This window comes from Tachysurus vachellii, chromosome 6 (assembly GCF_030014155.1).
Source record: "Tachysurus vachellii isolate PV-2020 chromosome 6, HZAU_Pvac_v1, whole genome shotgun sequence".
NCBI lineage: Eukaryota > Metazoa > Chordata > Actinopteri > Siluriformes > Bagridae > Tachysurus > Tachysurus vachellii.
The window spans coordinates 17,942,984-17,958,719 of NC_083465.1; the positions used below are offsets into that span (position 1 = coordinate 17,942,984).

General features: G+C 36.9%; 2 protein-coding genes across 12 annotated transcripts; one reads left to right on the top strand and one right to left on the bottom strand.

Moving 5' to 3' along the window:
* Window positions 1-19: 19 nt before the first annotated feature.
* On the bottom strand, window positions 20-5,929 carry bag3 (BCL2 associated athanogene 3). The gene is made up of 4 exons (XM_060872640.1): window positions 5,715-5,929; window positions 2,640-2,972; window positions 1,701-2,087; window positions 20-1,445 (listed from the first exon to the last, which is right to left on the bottom strand). Exons 1-4 carry the CDS (start codon window positions 5,904-5,906, stop codon window positions 756-758), a joined length of 1,602 nt encoding a protein of 533 aa, XP_060728623.1. The 5' UTR covers window positions 5,907-5,929; the 3' UTR covers window positions 20-755.
* Window positions 5,930-7,547: 1,618 nt separating this feature from the next.
* tial1 (TIA1 cytotoxic granule-associated RNA binding protein-like 1) lies at window positions 7,548-15,728 on the top strand. Of its 11 annotated transcripts, none has more exons than XM_060872646.1 (12): window positions 7,548-7,682; window positions 9,063-9,159; window positions 9,604-9,732; window positions 9,829-9,883; window positions 10,061-10,148; window positions 11,448-11,523; window positions 11,851-11,959; window positions 12,765-12,860; window positions 12,961-13,045; window positions 13,795-13,930; window positions 14,021-14,163; window positions 14,449-15,728. In XM_060872646.1, the coding sequence occupies exons 2-12, from the start codon at window positions 9,148-9,150 to the stop codon at window positions 14,561-14,563; spliced, it is 1,044 nt and encodes a 347-aa protein (XP_060728629.1). In that variant the 5' UTR covers window positions 7,548-7,682; window positions 9,063-9,147; the 3' UTR covers window positions 14,564-15,728. The 11 variants fall into 11 exon arrangements, 10 of the variants coding, with proteins under 10 accessions (XP_060728629.1, XP_060728630.1, XP_060728626.1 ...); XM_060872647.1 differs by having other exon boundaries at window positions 9,634-9,732; XM_060872643.1 differs by having other exon boundaries at window positions 7,570-7,756; window positions 14,024-14,163.
* The last annotated feature ends 8 nt before the right edge of the window (window positions 15,729-15,736 follow it).

The following is a 15,736-nucleotide window of genomic DNA, read 5'->3' on the forward strand; positions in this document are numbered from 1 at the left end:
TGAGAAGGGGTAAACAGTATACTTTTCAGGTCTTTTATTATTCATTTATATTTTGTGTTTTAAGAGAATACACTTTAATGGAGATGGATGACATTTTTACCACTGGAAAATATGTAAAAATGTTCATTTTGGCACAAAAATAGAATAGAAATATAACACTGTTTTCTATATCATTCAACCATTAATACTGATGTTGACAAGTATCAGGATCACAACATGATAGTCAAAACACAACTTATCTGATCAGTTTTTGTTTTCCAAATGTAAAGTATAGGTATATAAGGAGTTTATTTTCATGTGAAACCTTGACCGTTTTTAATACTTAATTGTTTTTCTTCGCCCACTGTTATAAAATCATTTAACAAAATCAGTGTGCTTCTAAGAAACAATCGGTATTCTTATTAGAATTTCAAAAGCTTTTCATCATATGTGGAAAAGACTAAAGGCAAAGATCGGATACTCATCCTAAGTAGAAGCAAAAATAAAGCACATTCATTTGAATTAAAGGCCTCTTATTCAGACTCAGTTTCAGGGTGAAACTGACATGGTCACCACTATGGTCCTGCTACAAGACAGTTGTACAGTAAAATTCCACAAGAGCGCCATCACATAATAGCACGCATAACTCCACGCAGCAAACAAATCACATATTAACTGTCAGCCAATGGAACAATTATATTAATTGTGCATGCAACCAATAACAGACTGAGAAGATGTGATTGGTGTCTCTGTCACGCTAGAGCTTTGGTTTGCAGTTATGATATCTCCTTAGCCTTCTCCATGTCTGCCTGATTAAGCAAACTTGGCTCTCCTTTCTCAGCTTCATTGCTGCAGATGTTCAACTCTGCTTCTGATTTCTCACTCACTGTCTCCAGTTCCTCAAGAATGGTCTGTACTCTGCGGACACCGTCACGTCGGGCCTGACGCACATCTACACGTCCCTCTGGATCAACCGAGTCCAGAGCCAACAGTTCTTTGGTCAAAAATTCCTCCAGTGTCAGATATCTTTTATCATTCTTTTTACCATAAAAACCTTTCACTTCCTGGGCCAGTTTCTCCACCCGCTCCAATATTTGCTGTACCTTTGCCAGTCCTGGGTGACTTGAGTTTGGCTCCACCTTCTCCTCAACTTGAACATCTGGTTGTGGAGCTGCTGGTTCCTGTGGTTCTGGTGTTGTGGGAAGTGGCATGGAACCTATATTAGCGGTCTCTGGCACTGGAGGTGGCACTTGTTCGGATTGTAGCACAGGCTGTTGTATGGAGCTGTGTATTTCCTGTTCCGGTTCAAGAATGGGATGCTGTGTCAGTGGTGATATGGGATGTGGTACAGGCTGCTGCGGTTCAACCACTCTCTGAATAGGAATCTCAAAGGGGTGGGTGGTACGATGTTCAACAGGATATTCAACTTTAGGAGGAATCTCTGTATGCACAACATGCTGCTGGACCTGGGATGATAAGATATTAAGACATTAGTTCCTGTCATTGCAATTTAAAGGTCTGAATATTGATATGTTTTCTGAAATTATAATTATCTCTCAAGTCATCCTTCTTTTAGAAATAAAGTAGTCTAATTTAGGTTCATTATTTTAAACAAAACCTCACAGTTCATACTAGTGTTTTATATTAATGCTTAATGCTGCTGTGTGTTTAGTGTATCTCTCTGCATTAAACACTCCTAAATATTAACTCTAACAACATACCTGTGGCCTCTCAGTCATAACCTGTGCCCTGACTGGCTCCTGAGCCCTTACACTGGGGAGTAAGATAGGACTAGCTGAGCGATTCTGCTCGAGCTGGATGGGCACTTGTTCACGGTAGGTTGGGACTTTTTCTCGTGTGGGAAAAGCAGGGCTAGGACTCCACTCTTCTGGCTGGCGGATATGAGAAGAGGGTTGGTATTCTGTTTGCCAGAAGCGCTTAGGATGGACTGTTTGGGTTTGTGGGCTTCCACTGCCTCCTGTCCCCTCATGAATGACAGGAATGGAAATATAGCCTGTTCGGAGGCCTGTGCTGCTGGGTCTAGAAGGCTGATGATGAGAGTTGGTATGAGACTGTGTCCCCTGTGGTGAATGGTGCACATGGTGAACCTAAAATCAATAAAATAAATGATTTCAGAATTTGATTGCTATTTATTTTCACCAAAATAGGTCAAAAGTATATTATATATATATATATATATATATATATATATATATATATATATATATATATATATTTATATGTGTGTGTGTGTGTGTGTGTGTGTGTGTGTGTGTGTGTGTGTGTGTGTGTGTGTGTGTGTGTATATATATATATGAGAGAGAGAGAGAGAGAGAGAGAGAGAGAGAGAGAGAAAGAGAGGCTAAAGTTCATATATTTATGCTCAATTCTAAAGCATTTTGTAGTATTAATAGTGTGAGAACATGAAGTGCACTTAAAGTACCCTGATGATGCACATATTCAACTAAAAAACAATTTAAGGGTTTTAGAATTAGACTTTGCTAAAGAAAACAGTAATCAGTCTAAGCTCATGCATTAGACAGATTTATTGAGCTAACCTGTTTGGGAAAAAGTGACGTATTTTATTGTGAATATTGTATGATGTATTTTTTTCATCCATGAACCAAACATATCATAAATCTAGTTTACTGGGATTGTACCTCAGGTCCATGTGAAGCAGGTGAACAGGACAGGCAGTGGGAATCGGCCTCTGACGTGGCCTGTACTGGAGATCTTGGTCGACAGTGCAGTGTGGGAGTTGGGGATGGAGTCCGGCCATCTGCTCTTAGGTTTTGCTGGTGTGTTGGATACATATAAGAAGAGAATGATGGATATTGTTGTTGCCTGGGTTCAACATTTTCATGGGAGACCGGGATGGGGATATAGCCTTGACGTAGGACTGGCTGTTTCATCTCTGGAAAAAAAAACTTGTGCATGTCCTGAGGAGATGTTTCTGTAGATGCACATGGACCATTGGAGGGAAGATGAGTACCCTGAAACACATTAATCAAACAATTAAACAAACATATGTCACTAACAAGAGAGTAGAGTTAGTGTTGCAGCACAGGAATGCTGCACAAGCTACAAATAATTACTTATAGTTATTTAGACATATGGTTTACTTAAAACCAACTGAGATTATCTACTCAAGTCTCATTAAAAGTATTGGAAAAATGCTTTGGGATGAAGGCTTGATGTATGCTATAGTTATATCACACTATTCTATACTATAATATATACTATACTATTCTTTCAAAACAAAGTCACTTGGTCACCTCACAGATCACTGTAAGCTTTCTCTTTTCAGCACCATGTAATATTTCACACATACACTATTCTTTATTCCTGTACAGTGGACGAAAATCCTATGTGCTACTACTTTTAATCTTTTGAAGGCTGCTTTAGTCTAGCCTACCTTCAAATCTTTAAAATCTTTTACTGCATTAAATATTTTTCATCTTTTCACAAAATGTATATGAATATTATTCTTCATGTAGTTCTATTTCCAAAAATGAATTTCTGTACTCAATCCAGGATATTTTCCTTAGATTAAAACTTTTTGTCTTGGAGCAGCTAACTTCCCGGTAATGAAAGAAAATAAGCAACTATAACATTTTAACATGTCGTTCCTAACACTGTCTTTGATAACAATGCAATGGTATATGCAACTTTTTATACTGTGAAATACCTATACAGATAATGAAATGCTTTCACATGTCTAAAGTATTACCACTGTGATCATTACTTTGCAATTGGGGATCATCACACATTAATGTCATGGCATGTCATTCATGTAAAATTTTGTATCCATATGTAGTTGCATTTAATGTTGTGTAAAACATGCTAGTTTCTGTTATAGCTTATGTTTTAGAAGATATAAACTCTTATTTTCTTACTTTCTAATCAGTGGCACAAAAATGCACCTTCTCTCCTTATACTGTATTAGAATATGGACATTAATATAAACCTATGACTTGCTGTGCACTACTTCAAGCCATGCAGTCATACAAAATAAATCAAGTCCTTCTAACAAGAATTCAACAAGGCTGTGGTATACAGTTTCGTAAGTAATTGAATGTATTTGTAAAGTAAATTGCTCAGAGTGACTAAAGGGGAGCATACAAACCGATAGATAATGGGTGTGGTTTCATACTTTGAACAGTTTGAAAATCCCAAACTCATAAATGGTCGATCCAGGATTAAATTCAGAATAAAAATCGTCATACAGGTAAAAATTCTGCAGATGTTGTGTATTACTAGAAATATACGCCATACATTTACCATCACGACGTGACTCACTGTGTGTGTGCTCAATGGATTGCTATTGGGTTGACACTGCAGCTTAAAATATACTTGGTGAGGGGGTGAGCTTCACTAAACAGATCCCTGATGAGAAAAGACTTGCCTTACTCATCTATGTGAACTGGTGGGTTCAGCCACAGACCATCTCACAAATCTACTAAATATGCAAAAATAGTAACATTGTTATTGCAATCATGGTGTCTGCCAGATAAAATTGTGGGACCATAGATGAAAACCTTTGGCTAATTATAAGGTTTTGCAGTCATCCTAATCCTATACTTAATAAGTGAAGAGTAAAATAAAAGGCATGTCATCGTAAACATATGAACAGAGCATGAGTGACCTTCTGTCCTATGACTGTTTGGCATAAACATGCACCCAGTTTATCTCCTGGCAGCTGTGTCTTTCCAGCAGATTCTTGGTGACACTAACTTTGGACAAGAGCAAGTGTTGATCTTTCTTAATGAGAGATGCCAGCTGGTGAGCACTAGTCTGCACCCCCCAGTGTTTCAAGCTCACTTTGTAACAGGAATGTGCTCTACAGTTTATGAGCTATTCCACAGTAACACTCCCTCTCCCAGGGTTGAGTTTATATTATTTGAGCCCAGTTGGTCTTGGTGGACCATGTAGATCATCTTAAGGGCTTTTAAATCGTGCTAAATATTGGTGCAGCCAAAGGAAATGTCTTTTTTTGTTTGTTTGTTTTCGGGGTTTTTTTTTTCATTCTGACAACTGGAACATCTTCCTTGGCTTGTCTCTGGTTAAAGACATTAGCTTACACTGGCTATCACTGAAGAATGAGAGGGTGGATCCGTCTCAAATCCCATGTAAGGAAAACTTTCAGAGGTTCGATGGCGCACAGTTCCAGCGAGATTCCCAACAAACCGCAGTCTGCGCAGCTCCTGAGTCTTTAAATAAACATTATGGAGATGGTCAAACACTCAGGGTCTTTAGACGACATAATAACTGCAGTGCGTCACACACACGCACATTGAGACACACACACATACACATCAGTCAAGCTTAGATCACAACACCAGAATATTCCCCTGGGTTAGGAGCCCATCAGCCGTTAGGAGAATATGAGAGGAAGCGCTATTTCAGGCGCGCAGCCTAGACTTCAGAATATCTGCCAATGTCTACATCACAACTCAGCCATACAGCCCATATTCTGCTCTATTAGCGTCCATTTACTCACTGGAATTTTTCTGCGCAATTTAATAAAAAATGGAGCCCAGGTAAAGTTAGACAAACAGACTAATACGGCAGTAAAAATCAAATCAAATCTTTTTCCCTGGTGGAAAAATCAGATCAGCTGTCATCCACATTGCATCCACCCACGACACTTTTGTAGAAGGAAGGCGATCCAGAGCAGAGATCTGAACTTCTAGCGCGTTTCCCAGCAGCTTGTCTCTGAAGGTTATCGCGCTTACCCGTTTATTGTCGTGCCGGGGGTCGTTCCATGTTGTGATGCGATTGTTGTGATCTACAAAAAACGGCCATCCGGTCTGAGGGTCAATTTTAATCTCCCATCCTGGAGGCAGAGGATCGTTGGTAGCCATCGTTTCAACAGGAGACAGTGTTTTCATACTCCGATATAGCTTCGGTCCTGAATATTGTGCCATGACGGCGCACACGGGTCCTTTAAAGAAGCTCTGCGGTGACGCTCGCTGAAAGGGCGGTGCTCTGAGAATCAACTAGTGATCTCCTGAAGAAAGTTCTAGCTCAGTCTTTTACCCGGGACATAACATGTGCTGGGATTATATTAGGATCACTTTAATCATGCACTCGTCTTCAGTAACCCTATTAGTATTGTTGTAATACTTCCACTACTGCTAATAATTGTATTTATTTATTTATCTATCTATCTATCTATCTATCTATCTATCTATCTATCTATCTTATTATTATTATTATTATTATTATTATTATTATTATTATTAGTAGTAGTAGTAGTAGTAGTAGTAGTAGTTGTTGTTGTTTCATATTTTGTATCATTATTATTGTTATTGTTGTTGTTATTATTAATAACAATAATAACAACAACAATAATGATACCAAATATGAAACAACAACAACAACAACTAATAATAATAATAATAATAATAATAATAGTAATAGTAATAGTAATAATACAAATTATTAATATTTGTTCATATTTGGTATTATTTGGGGTAAACTTGCATTTAATAACCTGTGGGAAAATTGTTATTTTATTGTTGTTGTTCTTCTTCTTCTTGTTATTTTTACTGTTATTGTTATTGTTATTATTTGTTGTTGTTGTTTCATATTTGGTATTATTTGGGGTAAACTTACATTTGATACATGAATAAATGTATGAAAAACATCTGTATGTTTGGATTTCTAATTCATTTGCATAATATAAATAAAATGAATTCTGTATATCTTTACAGTTTACTCATCTATAAGAAATATTCAGATAAAGTTACCCATGTTCCAAAAAGAGATCTAGTGCATATGGTGCACACATGTCCAGGTCACTACTCACAGTAGGGTGAATTCAGGTCACATGTGTTTTTACATGTGGGGCACAAAGCTTTAATTTGTCAATTTCTTGCTTCACTGTGAACAGATAATCATTATTACTATAGGATTAGTAAGACCATGCAAAAATGTGAGATAATTTTACAAATGGGATCTTTATGCAAAAGAGTTTTCCAGATTAATGGGAAGGCAAGATGACTGAGACTTATAAATCTGCTAGAAATACAATAAAGGTTAAAATAAAACATTATTATTAAAAAAATTAAGCATTTCAAGTTTTTTTAAAAAATTTTTAAAGGGGGTGTCTGTATATGCATAAGTGCAGCACACTGAACAGTTGACACAAAGTTTTAAAATAAAATAAATCCCCACGTACATGAACTTAGCTAAAAGTGTCATTCGACAATTTTACTACATAGTATACAGTGTCCTAAATTCAATCTTTATTTCTAGGATGTTCGCCATGTTTCAGTCTGTGGTTCAGTCCAGAACCTCCAGGAAAGAGCCTGACATTAGAGCAATACTAACGCTGCGCAGATTATACTTATATAACATGTAGCTATTGCATTACGGTCATGTACAGAATATGTTAGAATCTTAAATACTGTCTGCAATTATGGTTGCAAAACATATGACTTTTACGTTTGAGTCTGTGTGCAAATACACCACGCTCAGTGTGTGGAAACGACTATTTGAAATGTGTAAAATTTTCAAAATGCGCGCATCACTGTGCTGCTTGAACACACCCTGCGTCAGTTTCATGTCCATCCCCGTGATCCTTCGCGCATGCGCATTGATTGAAGTCCTGGCTGGCCGGGTTTCGCCATTTTCTACACAATAAGCAAAGTAACTAGCGTCACCAGTCTGGTGTTGTTTTACATAAGCTATAACGATAGGTGAGTTATCAATACGTTACACTAAACTTTGCACGATATCTAAGGATGGAAGACGAGAGCCACCCAAAAACCCTGTAAGTAATTTACAAAACAAACCAGTCCATTCGCTTGGATCAGATCAGTGTTTAAACTCGTTAGCGTTGAAATATCTGTTTATCTCGGGAGAGTGAAAAATAGAGCTGCACCCTGACTCACAGTTCTGTGTGAAAATTAATGTCAGCTGCGTATAAACATAGTGCGCTTCTGCCGAGCGAATAAAATCTCTTAGTTTGTTTATTGTAAACGGTTTTGTGTTGCTAGCCGGCTCACAGCGTTAGCCTGCGTTAGCCACCGCGGCTAACGTTAACTTGTACGCGGGCTCGACTTGTTATACGATCCAGAGTTTATTTTACAGACCGATAACCAAATTGTATTTAACGTAACGTTAGAAACTGTCAACTGGTGGACATTTTATCCATTTTAGACATCGAATAAGATATAAATAGGTCCAGTGTTCTCGTCTGTTAGCTAACCGGGCTACATGTTAGCTATTGTCTGTTATGTCCCTCAGCTGCTAATTTTTCGGAGGCCTAATAGCCCCGTTGCTGTGGCCTCTTTCCCAACAATGCCTTATGTTCTTCTAGACGTTTCATCCTCAGGTTTCACAGCTCGGGTTTTTAAATATCTTTTAGTTTTTACAGCTGGAATTGTTTAGGTTTGAATTGTGGAGTTTTCCGCTTTCTTACAAATGCGATTGTACAATAACGGTAGTTTAACTACATCCAGTTCATGTTCTGTTCATATCACAGCACTAACATGAGCAGAAGTCTATACACATAACGGAGAGCACAGTTTTTGTTTTGTTGGCCTTTATCTTTTTTTAATACAAACTCTATATAAAATGTGAAAACGCAGACAAATCGAAATCTATGGAGCCCTGCAAATCCATATGATAGGATATTGTGTGAATTATTTTAGATTTCTGATTTTTGTTAATTTGTAGTGTAAAGTAGATGAGCTTGTAAACATGCCAACAAAACTAAAAGTGGGATGTGTTTGTCCTGGTGGTTAAAGTGTTGTTCTGCCAATCGGTTGTGAGTTTGAATCCCAGGTCCACCAAGCTGCCACTGTTGGGCCCCTGAGCAAGGAACATTAACCCTCAATTGTTCAGTTGTATAAAAAGTGAGATGTAAGTCGCTCTGGATTAGGGCATCTGCTAAATTCTGTAAATGTAGATGTGAAAGTGCCTCCGCTTTTGGGTTAAGTGTCTGATGCAATTAATAGGTGTAGGGAGAGATTTGCTTTCCTCATCCAACCTATACTCAGAAAATCTTGTAGTTACATGTTCCTATGTGTGGTCATCTGAGGTTTAATGATCTCTCTGGAATTTTGTTTTTGCAGTTACGTGGGAAACCTGTCTAGGGATGTCACAGAGAACTTAATTCTTCAGCTCTTCACCCAGATCGGTCCTTGTAAAAGTTGTAAAATGATAACAGAGGTAAGAATTCACTATGATTGATCTAGTCATAGACAGAAATCTAGCTTACTTTTAAACTTGTCAAGCTAGGAATGTTGTGTAGTTTTTTGATTTTGAGCTATTTGCTAACTATGATAGAAGTTAGAATAGAGTATAATAGAATTTATTTATATAAAATAAATAGAATTTACAGCAATAATATATAGGACAAGTTTGTTTTTTATTAGCAATGTATGATTGTTTAAATATAATGAATGCAAATAAATAAGAACAATTGATAAGTAAAATTGGCATATGTTTATAAAAACCTTAAATTTAATATCCTATGTTTTGTAGTAATTGGTAGTTTTATATTGATGACACTGAAGGGCTAGGCTTAGCCAGGAAAAGTAAACTTTTTAATGATTGCAATTTTGTCACATCTGTCTGATTAATAATATATTTCCTGCTGTTTCTTCTCTGCAGTTGGATAATGTTGGATTTTCTATATTGCAGCACACAAGCAATGACCCATATTGTTTTGTGGAGTTCTATGAACACAGAGATGCTGCAGCTGCTCTAGCAGCAATGAATGGGAGGAAGATTCTAGGAAAGGTACAACTTATAGGGGGCTTCTGATGTGTGAACTAAGATATTGATGATGAGTGGTAGGCTTATATGAGAGTACCATTTTGTCTAAACCTTTTGCAGGAAGTCAAAGTGAATTGGGCAACAACTCCAAGCAGTCAGAAGAAAGACACATCCAGTAAGTTGGAATTAATCTTAACATTGTCTCCTGCATTAAGAGTGTATTTAAATATTTGAATACGAGTCATATTCCTTGTTTGCCATTTGGTAGTCATTTCTATGTATTTTGATGCATTTTATGCAGCTGGAATGTTTTTTTTCTTATTGAATCAGGATAACATTGTTTTTCTTGCAGATCATTTCCATGTTTTTGTGGGAGATCTGAGTCCTGAGATCACTACTGATGATATCAGAGCTGCATTTGCTCCCTTTGGGAAAATCTCGTAAGTATTAAGAAGTTTCATGCTTTGTGCCACTGAGGTTAATACGAAATCAATTGTGTAATATTTCGATTCCTTGTTAGGAATAGTTTATCATCAGCATATTTTTTTTATATATATTTTTTTATTTTAAGTTTCACTTGGTAAAGAATGACAAAAGCAGAGTTGATTGCTTTTGCCGTACGTGTTGTAGGAGTGACGTGAAGTGATTATTAGGGTGGATCCCTAAAATGTAAATGGACATGATTCATAAGCGTCACTGCACAAAAACACTAGTAAATCCCCACATGTTCTTCAGTTCCCAAAACATTACAAAGGTTAGGTTTGTGGGTATTACTGTGTCTAGAGCCATCTTTTAAAGGTGTTCCTTAAAAAGATTATCTGCACCACTACACACTCCTGATTAAATTGAAGAAATGGTAAGTAAATCTGACTGTTCACTTTTAAAGCAGTTCAATATTTGGTGTAAAATTGTTATAATAAAGCTGAACATTTTTCAGATTCTTTTAGCTGTGAGTGTTAGTTAATAGCACTCTGGTTATTTTACAGAAATGCTCATAGGATTGGACAGGAGCTTGAAGGCTAACAGCAAGGAACTGTGCACACTGGGAACTCAGATGTAGATTTTTTCTATTTACTCTTTACCTTTTTATATTTATATAATGCAATATTTTTGTATTAACACTGAAGTAGTGTAGTTTTTTAACAATCCTCCAGTATTTCTTGAACTTGTGTTGTATTTTGTGGATTGCCTAGTTGTTTTGATAGTTTGATTTTCTTAAATTTCTGAAAATGTCAATTTTTCGAAATTTGCAGCTTCCCAAACTCCATATTGGTGGTAAAGAATTGACCAGGAAAAATAAAGAAATCTGTTAACAGGCCATGTATGCCGTTTAATTCCTTTTTTTCCACTTTTGATATTTCTGTATAACTGCTGGTAGGGTTAGAGAGAGCACAAGTTATTAGGAATGCATGGTAAAGAAATAATTTGTAGTGGTTTTGTTAAATTTACTGTTATAAAAGTGTAAAGCCTTGTGTGTAACACCAGGATCACTTTATAATGAAAACCTTGACTGAGCAGGAGCTTTACAAATCCAATGTATTGTAGGTTGCATGAACTTATCTTATTGATAGCTTACGTTTAGTGAAAAGAGAAGTGGTAGTGTAATTAATTCATTCGTTTATTTAGGGTATTGTAAATATGCTTCACAGTCCTGTGTGTGTGTATGGTTCCTTTCATTTCTCTACATTGCTGGCTGACTGGAAGTGAACTGACATCTCTGGTTTGTCATATTCTTTCAGGGATGCACGTGTGGTGAAGGATATGACAACAGGGAAATCAAAGGGGTATGGATTTGTGTCCTTCTATAACAAACTGGTAAGGCTCCAGCTCAGGAACACACAGTGAAGGTTATTTCTATTTCTGTTTATTATATTTATTATGAATCATTTTCAGTTTTATTCAAGTTTAAACAATAATATATTAGTGCTTTTTGCACTGAAATGGTAATTAGCTAAATGTCTTCGAACTTTACATCCTTTAATCTCTTCATGGTTCAGTTTATTCTAATTTTATTAATATTTATTAAAACAGGGACTGTAAAACGTAGAAAGGCAGTGACGAAAGACTAGCAATTTTTCAAATTAATTTCCCTTCTATATGTTAATAATGCATAGTGTAAGCTTATTTGTATGTCATTCGTAGGATGCAGAGAATGCCATAGTACACATGGGCGGCCAGTGGTTAGGAGGACGGCAGATTCGAACCAACTGGGCCACTCGGAAGCCGCCGGCCCCTAAGAATACTCAAGACAGTGAGTAAAATGGTCACCTGTTCTGAATGTCATAGCAGTAAGTAGATAGACTCCTAGTGCAGGAGAAGTCCTGTACTGTGTAGTTTGGTTTTCTTTGAGATATAATAAGAGCTGAGTTGATGGGACATAATTAACGTTTCTAACAAACAGTATGAGAGAGTGGTAGCTCAGTAATAAAAATGTTTGACTATTAATTGGAAGCCTCAACTGGTCATTTTTATAAAATGAGAAGAATGTAAGATGCTCAGAATAAGAGTGTCTGCAAAATATTTTAAATGTAGACTTGTGGTATTGGGTTTTTATGCATTTACCATTCTGTCTTCTTTCTTTTAATGAGTATAACTTAAAGCAAGTATATATGCTATATGTATCTGGCCAGAAGGTTCTTGTTACCCATCACACCCATATGTTAGCTTTACTTAATTTGTTGCCACAAACTTGGGAAGCATACAATTATCTAGAATGTTTGTGTGTGCTGTAGCATTAAGTTTTCCATTAATTGGAACTGAAGGGAACATGTCTGTCCCAGCATGGCACAGCCCTGGGTGCACAGTGAGAAGACATGGTTTACTAAAAGGTTGGAGTGGAAGAACTCGAGTGGCCTGCTTAGAGCCCTGACCTCAACATTATTGAACACCTGACCTAATTCTCCTGTCTTCTTATAACAGGAAAGATTCAAAAATCACAAATGGGTGTGATTGGGCAGATGTCCATAAACCTGTGTAATATATTTGTTTTTGGCCAGATGTAAGGAATGGTTAGATTTACTCAGTTTTTAATAATTGATTTGTTTTTGAAACCTTAGCCAGCCCAAAGCAGCTGAGATATGAAGATGTTGTGAACCAGTCAAGTCCACAGAACTGCACTGTATACTGTGGCGGCATCCAGTCAGGGCTCTCCGGTAAAACAGCCACAATGTTACCACTATTAAATTGAATATTATGTGCATTTTGTGGCATTTGTATTACATATTCATTGTTATTTGCATTGTTCTATGACAGACCACCTTATGCGGCAGACATTTTCACCTTTTGGGCAAATAATGGAAATCAGAGTTTTCCCAGAAAAAGGCTATTCTTTTATCAGGTAGGTGCTAAGGGCAGTTTTTTGTTCTTCAACTCACCTCAACTAAATGCAAAATGATTTGTAGGCATTTCATAGCACAACGTTTTAGGGAACTCTCATAGCTTGTAACTTGTACGATAACTTGATTTGTTGTATATTTATGTACCTTAGACAACAGTTCTAAATTCTTTGTCTTGACTTGCAACTATAATATGGCTGAATGTTCTTTTACATCCAACAAATTAAATTGTGAAATTAAACAGGATGTCTTTGTTTAATGTACTTAGGCTGCAATTTAGTCAAAGCCAAGCTTTTATAAGATGTAGTTGCAGTGCTTTTTCCAATAGATGGCGCCAAAGTAGCCTTTAAGGGAGCTTATATTACTGGCCCTAGACGTGGAGAGTTAGATTTTTTTTGTAGCCAGTTGACTAAAACTAATTTACCCTATTTTACTCATGACTAATTACTTTGCAAAAACTGACATCATTCTACCAGTATTTCTTAGCAAAGTAAACACATCTTGGGCCGAAATCACTTATTGTTGTTTTCAGGTGTTTCAAAATGTTTTTCTTACTGATCTCTTTGGTGTATTATTGTGGAGACACATTCAAATTACAATATTCAGCATACCAAAGCTTGTAGACAGAATAGTGAACTAAAAGCACCTACATTAGCTGAGATGAATTATGGCTAGTATTATCTCCTACCTTAAACCCACATATATACTGTAAGGTTTGTTTGTTTATTATGGGTCTCTCTCTTGTCCACAGGTTCTCTTCCCATGAAAGTGCTGCCCATGCTATTGTGTCAGTGAATGGAACAACCATTGAAGGCCATATTGTTAAGTGCTACTGGGGCAAAGAGTCACCTGATATGGCAAAAACTGTCCAACCTGTAACAGAACAAGTATGCATTATTTTATAAATATTTTAGAACATTTTTACTTGGGAATGCAAACCTCCATTTTAAGATCTTAAAATATTGAATTATTTCCAGCAGGTGGATTATGGACAGTGGGGACACTGGAATCAGGTGTATGGAAATCCTCAGCAGTATGGCCAGTACATGACAAATGGATGGCAAGTGCCTTCCTATGGAATGTATGGACAGACATGGAATCAGCAGGGCTTTGGAGTGGAGTAAGTTGGTTGAGTACTGAGTCTTACTGTAAATGAGTAAAGATAATGCAGATGTTTGGAAGGACGGGTCACTAAACATCGTCTTGTAAGTGGTTTGATGGTGGCAACATATATGTACAGAAGCTTATAAAATGTATTCTACACCACCAAGCATAAAATCTCTGATTGCACTTTGTTAAATTGGTGACAAGTTGGTGACAAGTGACAAAAGGGAAAACCATTTAATTATTTGGTTTAACTTCATCAGCATTTGAAAACACTTCCTTACCTGCTTTCTTCTTGCAGACAATCTCAGTCTCCTGCCTGGGTGGGAGGTTTTGGGACTCAGCCCTCTCAGGCACAGCCTGGCCCTGTGATGAACCAGGCTAACTTTGGCATGGCTGGCTACCAGACACAGTGATTTGTTTGTCACTGTCCAACATCTTAGTCATTTTTTTTGTGGGAGCCCTCTTCCCCATGTGAGGAGGGAATAAAGAGACTAATAGAAGTCATTGACTTTTTCCCGGAAAACATGCAGAACTGACCTGAATCAGGGTTTAAGTGCAAAGAAGCAAATTTTGATTATAGAACGCCTTCAGCAGGAAACTGAATTTATTTGCGAAATTTATTTTCATTGTTTTAATGGAGTCGGACATAATAAACTGTACATTTTCCCCTCCATCTGTATCCAACAATATATTTGCTTATTGCCAATTACAGGACGTGCACAGGTACATTGCAAAACGCTGTACATGATCTAAACACAATGCATTTTAAACAGTTTCATTTCTCCCCTTCCAAATAGCTGATCGTGTTTGCTTGTTAGTTACACAACGGACTTCAAATTTTGTACCTAAAGAAGCAAAACAAACATTCTGATACAGTAAACAGATGTAAGTAAAGGCACTTTTTGGGGTTCATCGGACCTGTGTCTTGTAAATGTTTAAGTGTAAATGAATTTCTATGTGCAGTTGTGTATATTTAATTCACATTAGCTCCTCATTTCTCTCCAAATTCTAGAGTTTGATACAGCGTGTATGATGTTATCTTTTTACTCTGTTTTACCGACAGTGAAATCTCGTTCATTTTAAAGAAAGGGTTACTCTGTCTGATTATGTAAATAACCTTTGATAACTGGGTATGGAAAAGGGTTTTCAGCACATCGTCTTTTTTTTTTCTGGATAGAGCAGAAACAGCGCTGCTCTTGATAGACACATGTTTGTGTGGCTGACATGCTGAATTCACTCAGTGTTACAAAGAAGCCTTAATTTGCAGTCACACAGTTTCAGTTTTACTGAACTGAGACCCTTGTAGAAAGATGTATTGTTGATTTTAGACCCTACAGTAGATTTACTCCCATTTGCAGTTTTGACAAATATGCGTGCCATGTTCTCTAGTAGCCAGACAAATGAGATTTGGGGATTTTTTTGGGGGGGACTTTGTAGATTTGAAATGCATGCTTCAAATCACATTTGTTGAGGTTGCTTCAGGAACCGAATGTAATAGGTAAAATGTTTGAATGCAGCCTAGCATTTGATAATTTTAAGTCTAAATGAGTCTCAATAAATGAACCGTTGGACTAGGAATACTTTAA

Excerpts from the sequence above, each read along its gene's own strand:
- bag3 (XM_060872640.1), bottom strand. The coding sequence starts at position 5,906 with ATGGCACAATATTCAGGACCGAAGCTATATCGGAGTATGAAAACACTG. Across the intron at positions 2,973-5,714 it reads CCCGGCACGACAATAAACGG|GGTACTCATCTTCCCTCCAA; the intron begins GTAAGCGCGATA and ends AATGTGTTTCAG. Across the intron at positions 2,088-2,639 it reads CTGCTTCACATGGACCTGAG|GTTCACCATGTGCACCATTC; the intron begins GTACAATCCCAG and ends TATTGATTTTAG.
- tial1 (XM_060872642.1), top strand. The coding sequence starts at position 7,728 with ATGGAAGACGAGAGCCACCCAAAAACCCT. Across the intron at positions 9,733-9,828 it reads GGAGGAAGATTCTAGGAAAG|GAAGTCAAAGTGAATTGGGC; the intron begins GTACAACTTATA and ends AACCTTTTGCAG. Across the intron at positions 10,149-11,447 it reads GCTCCCTTTGGGAAAATCTC|GGATGCACGTGTGGTGAAGG; the intron begins GTAAGTATTAAG and ends ATATTCTTTCAG.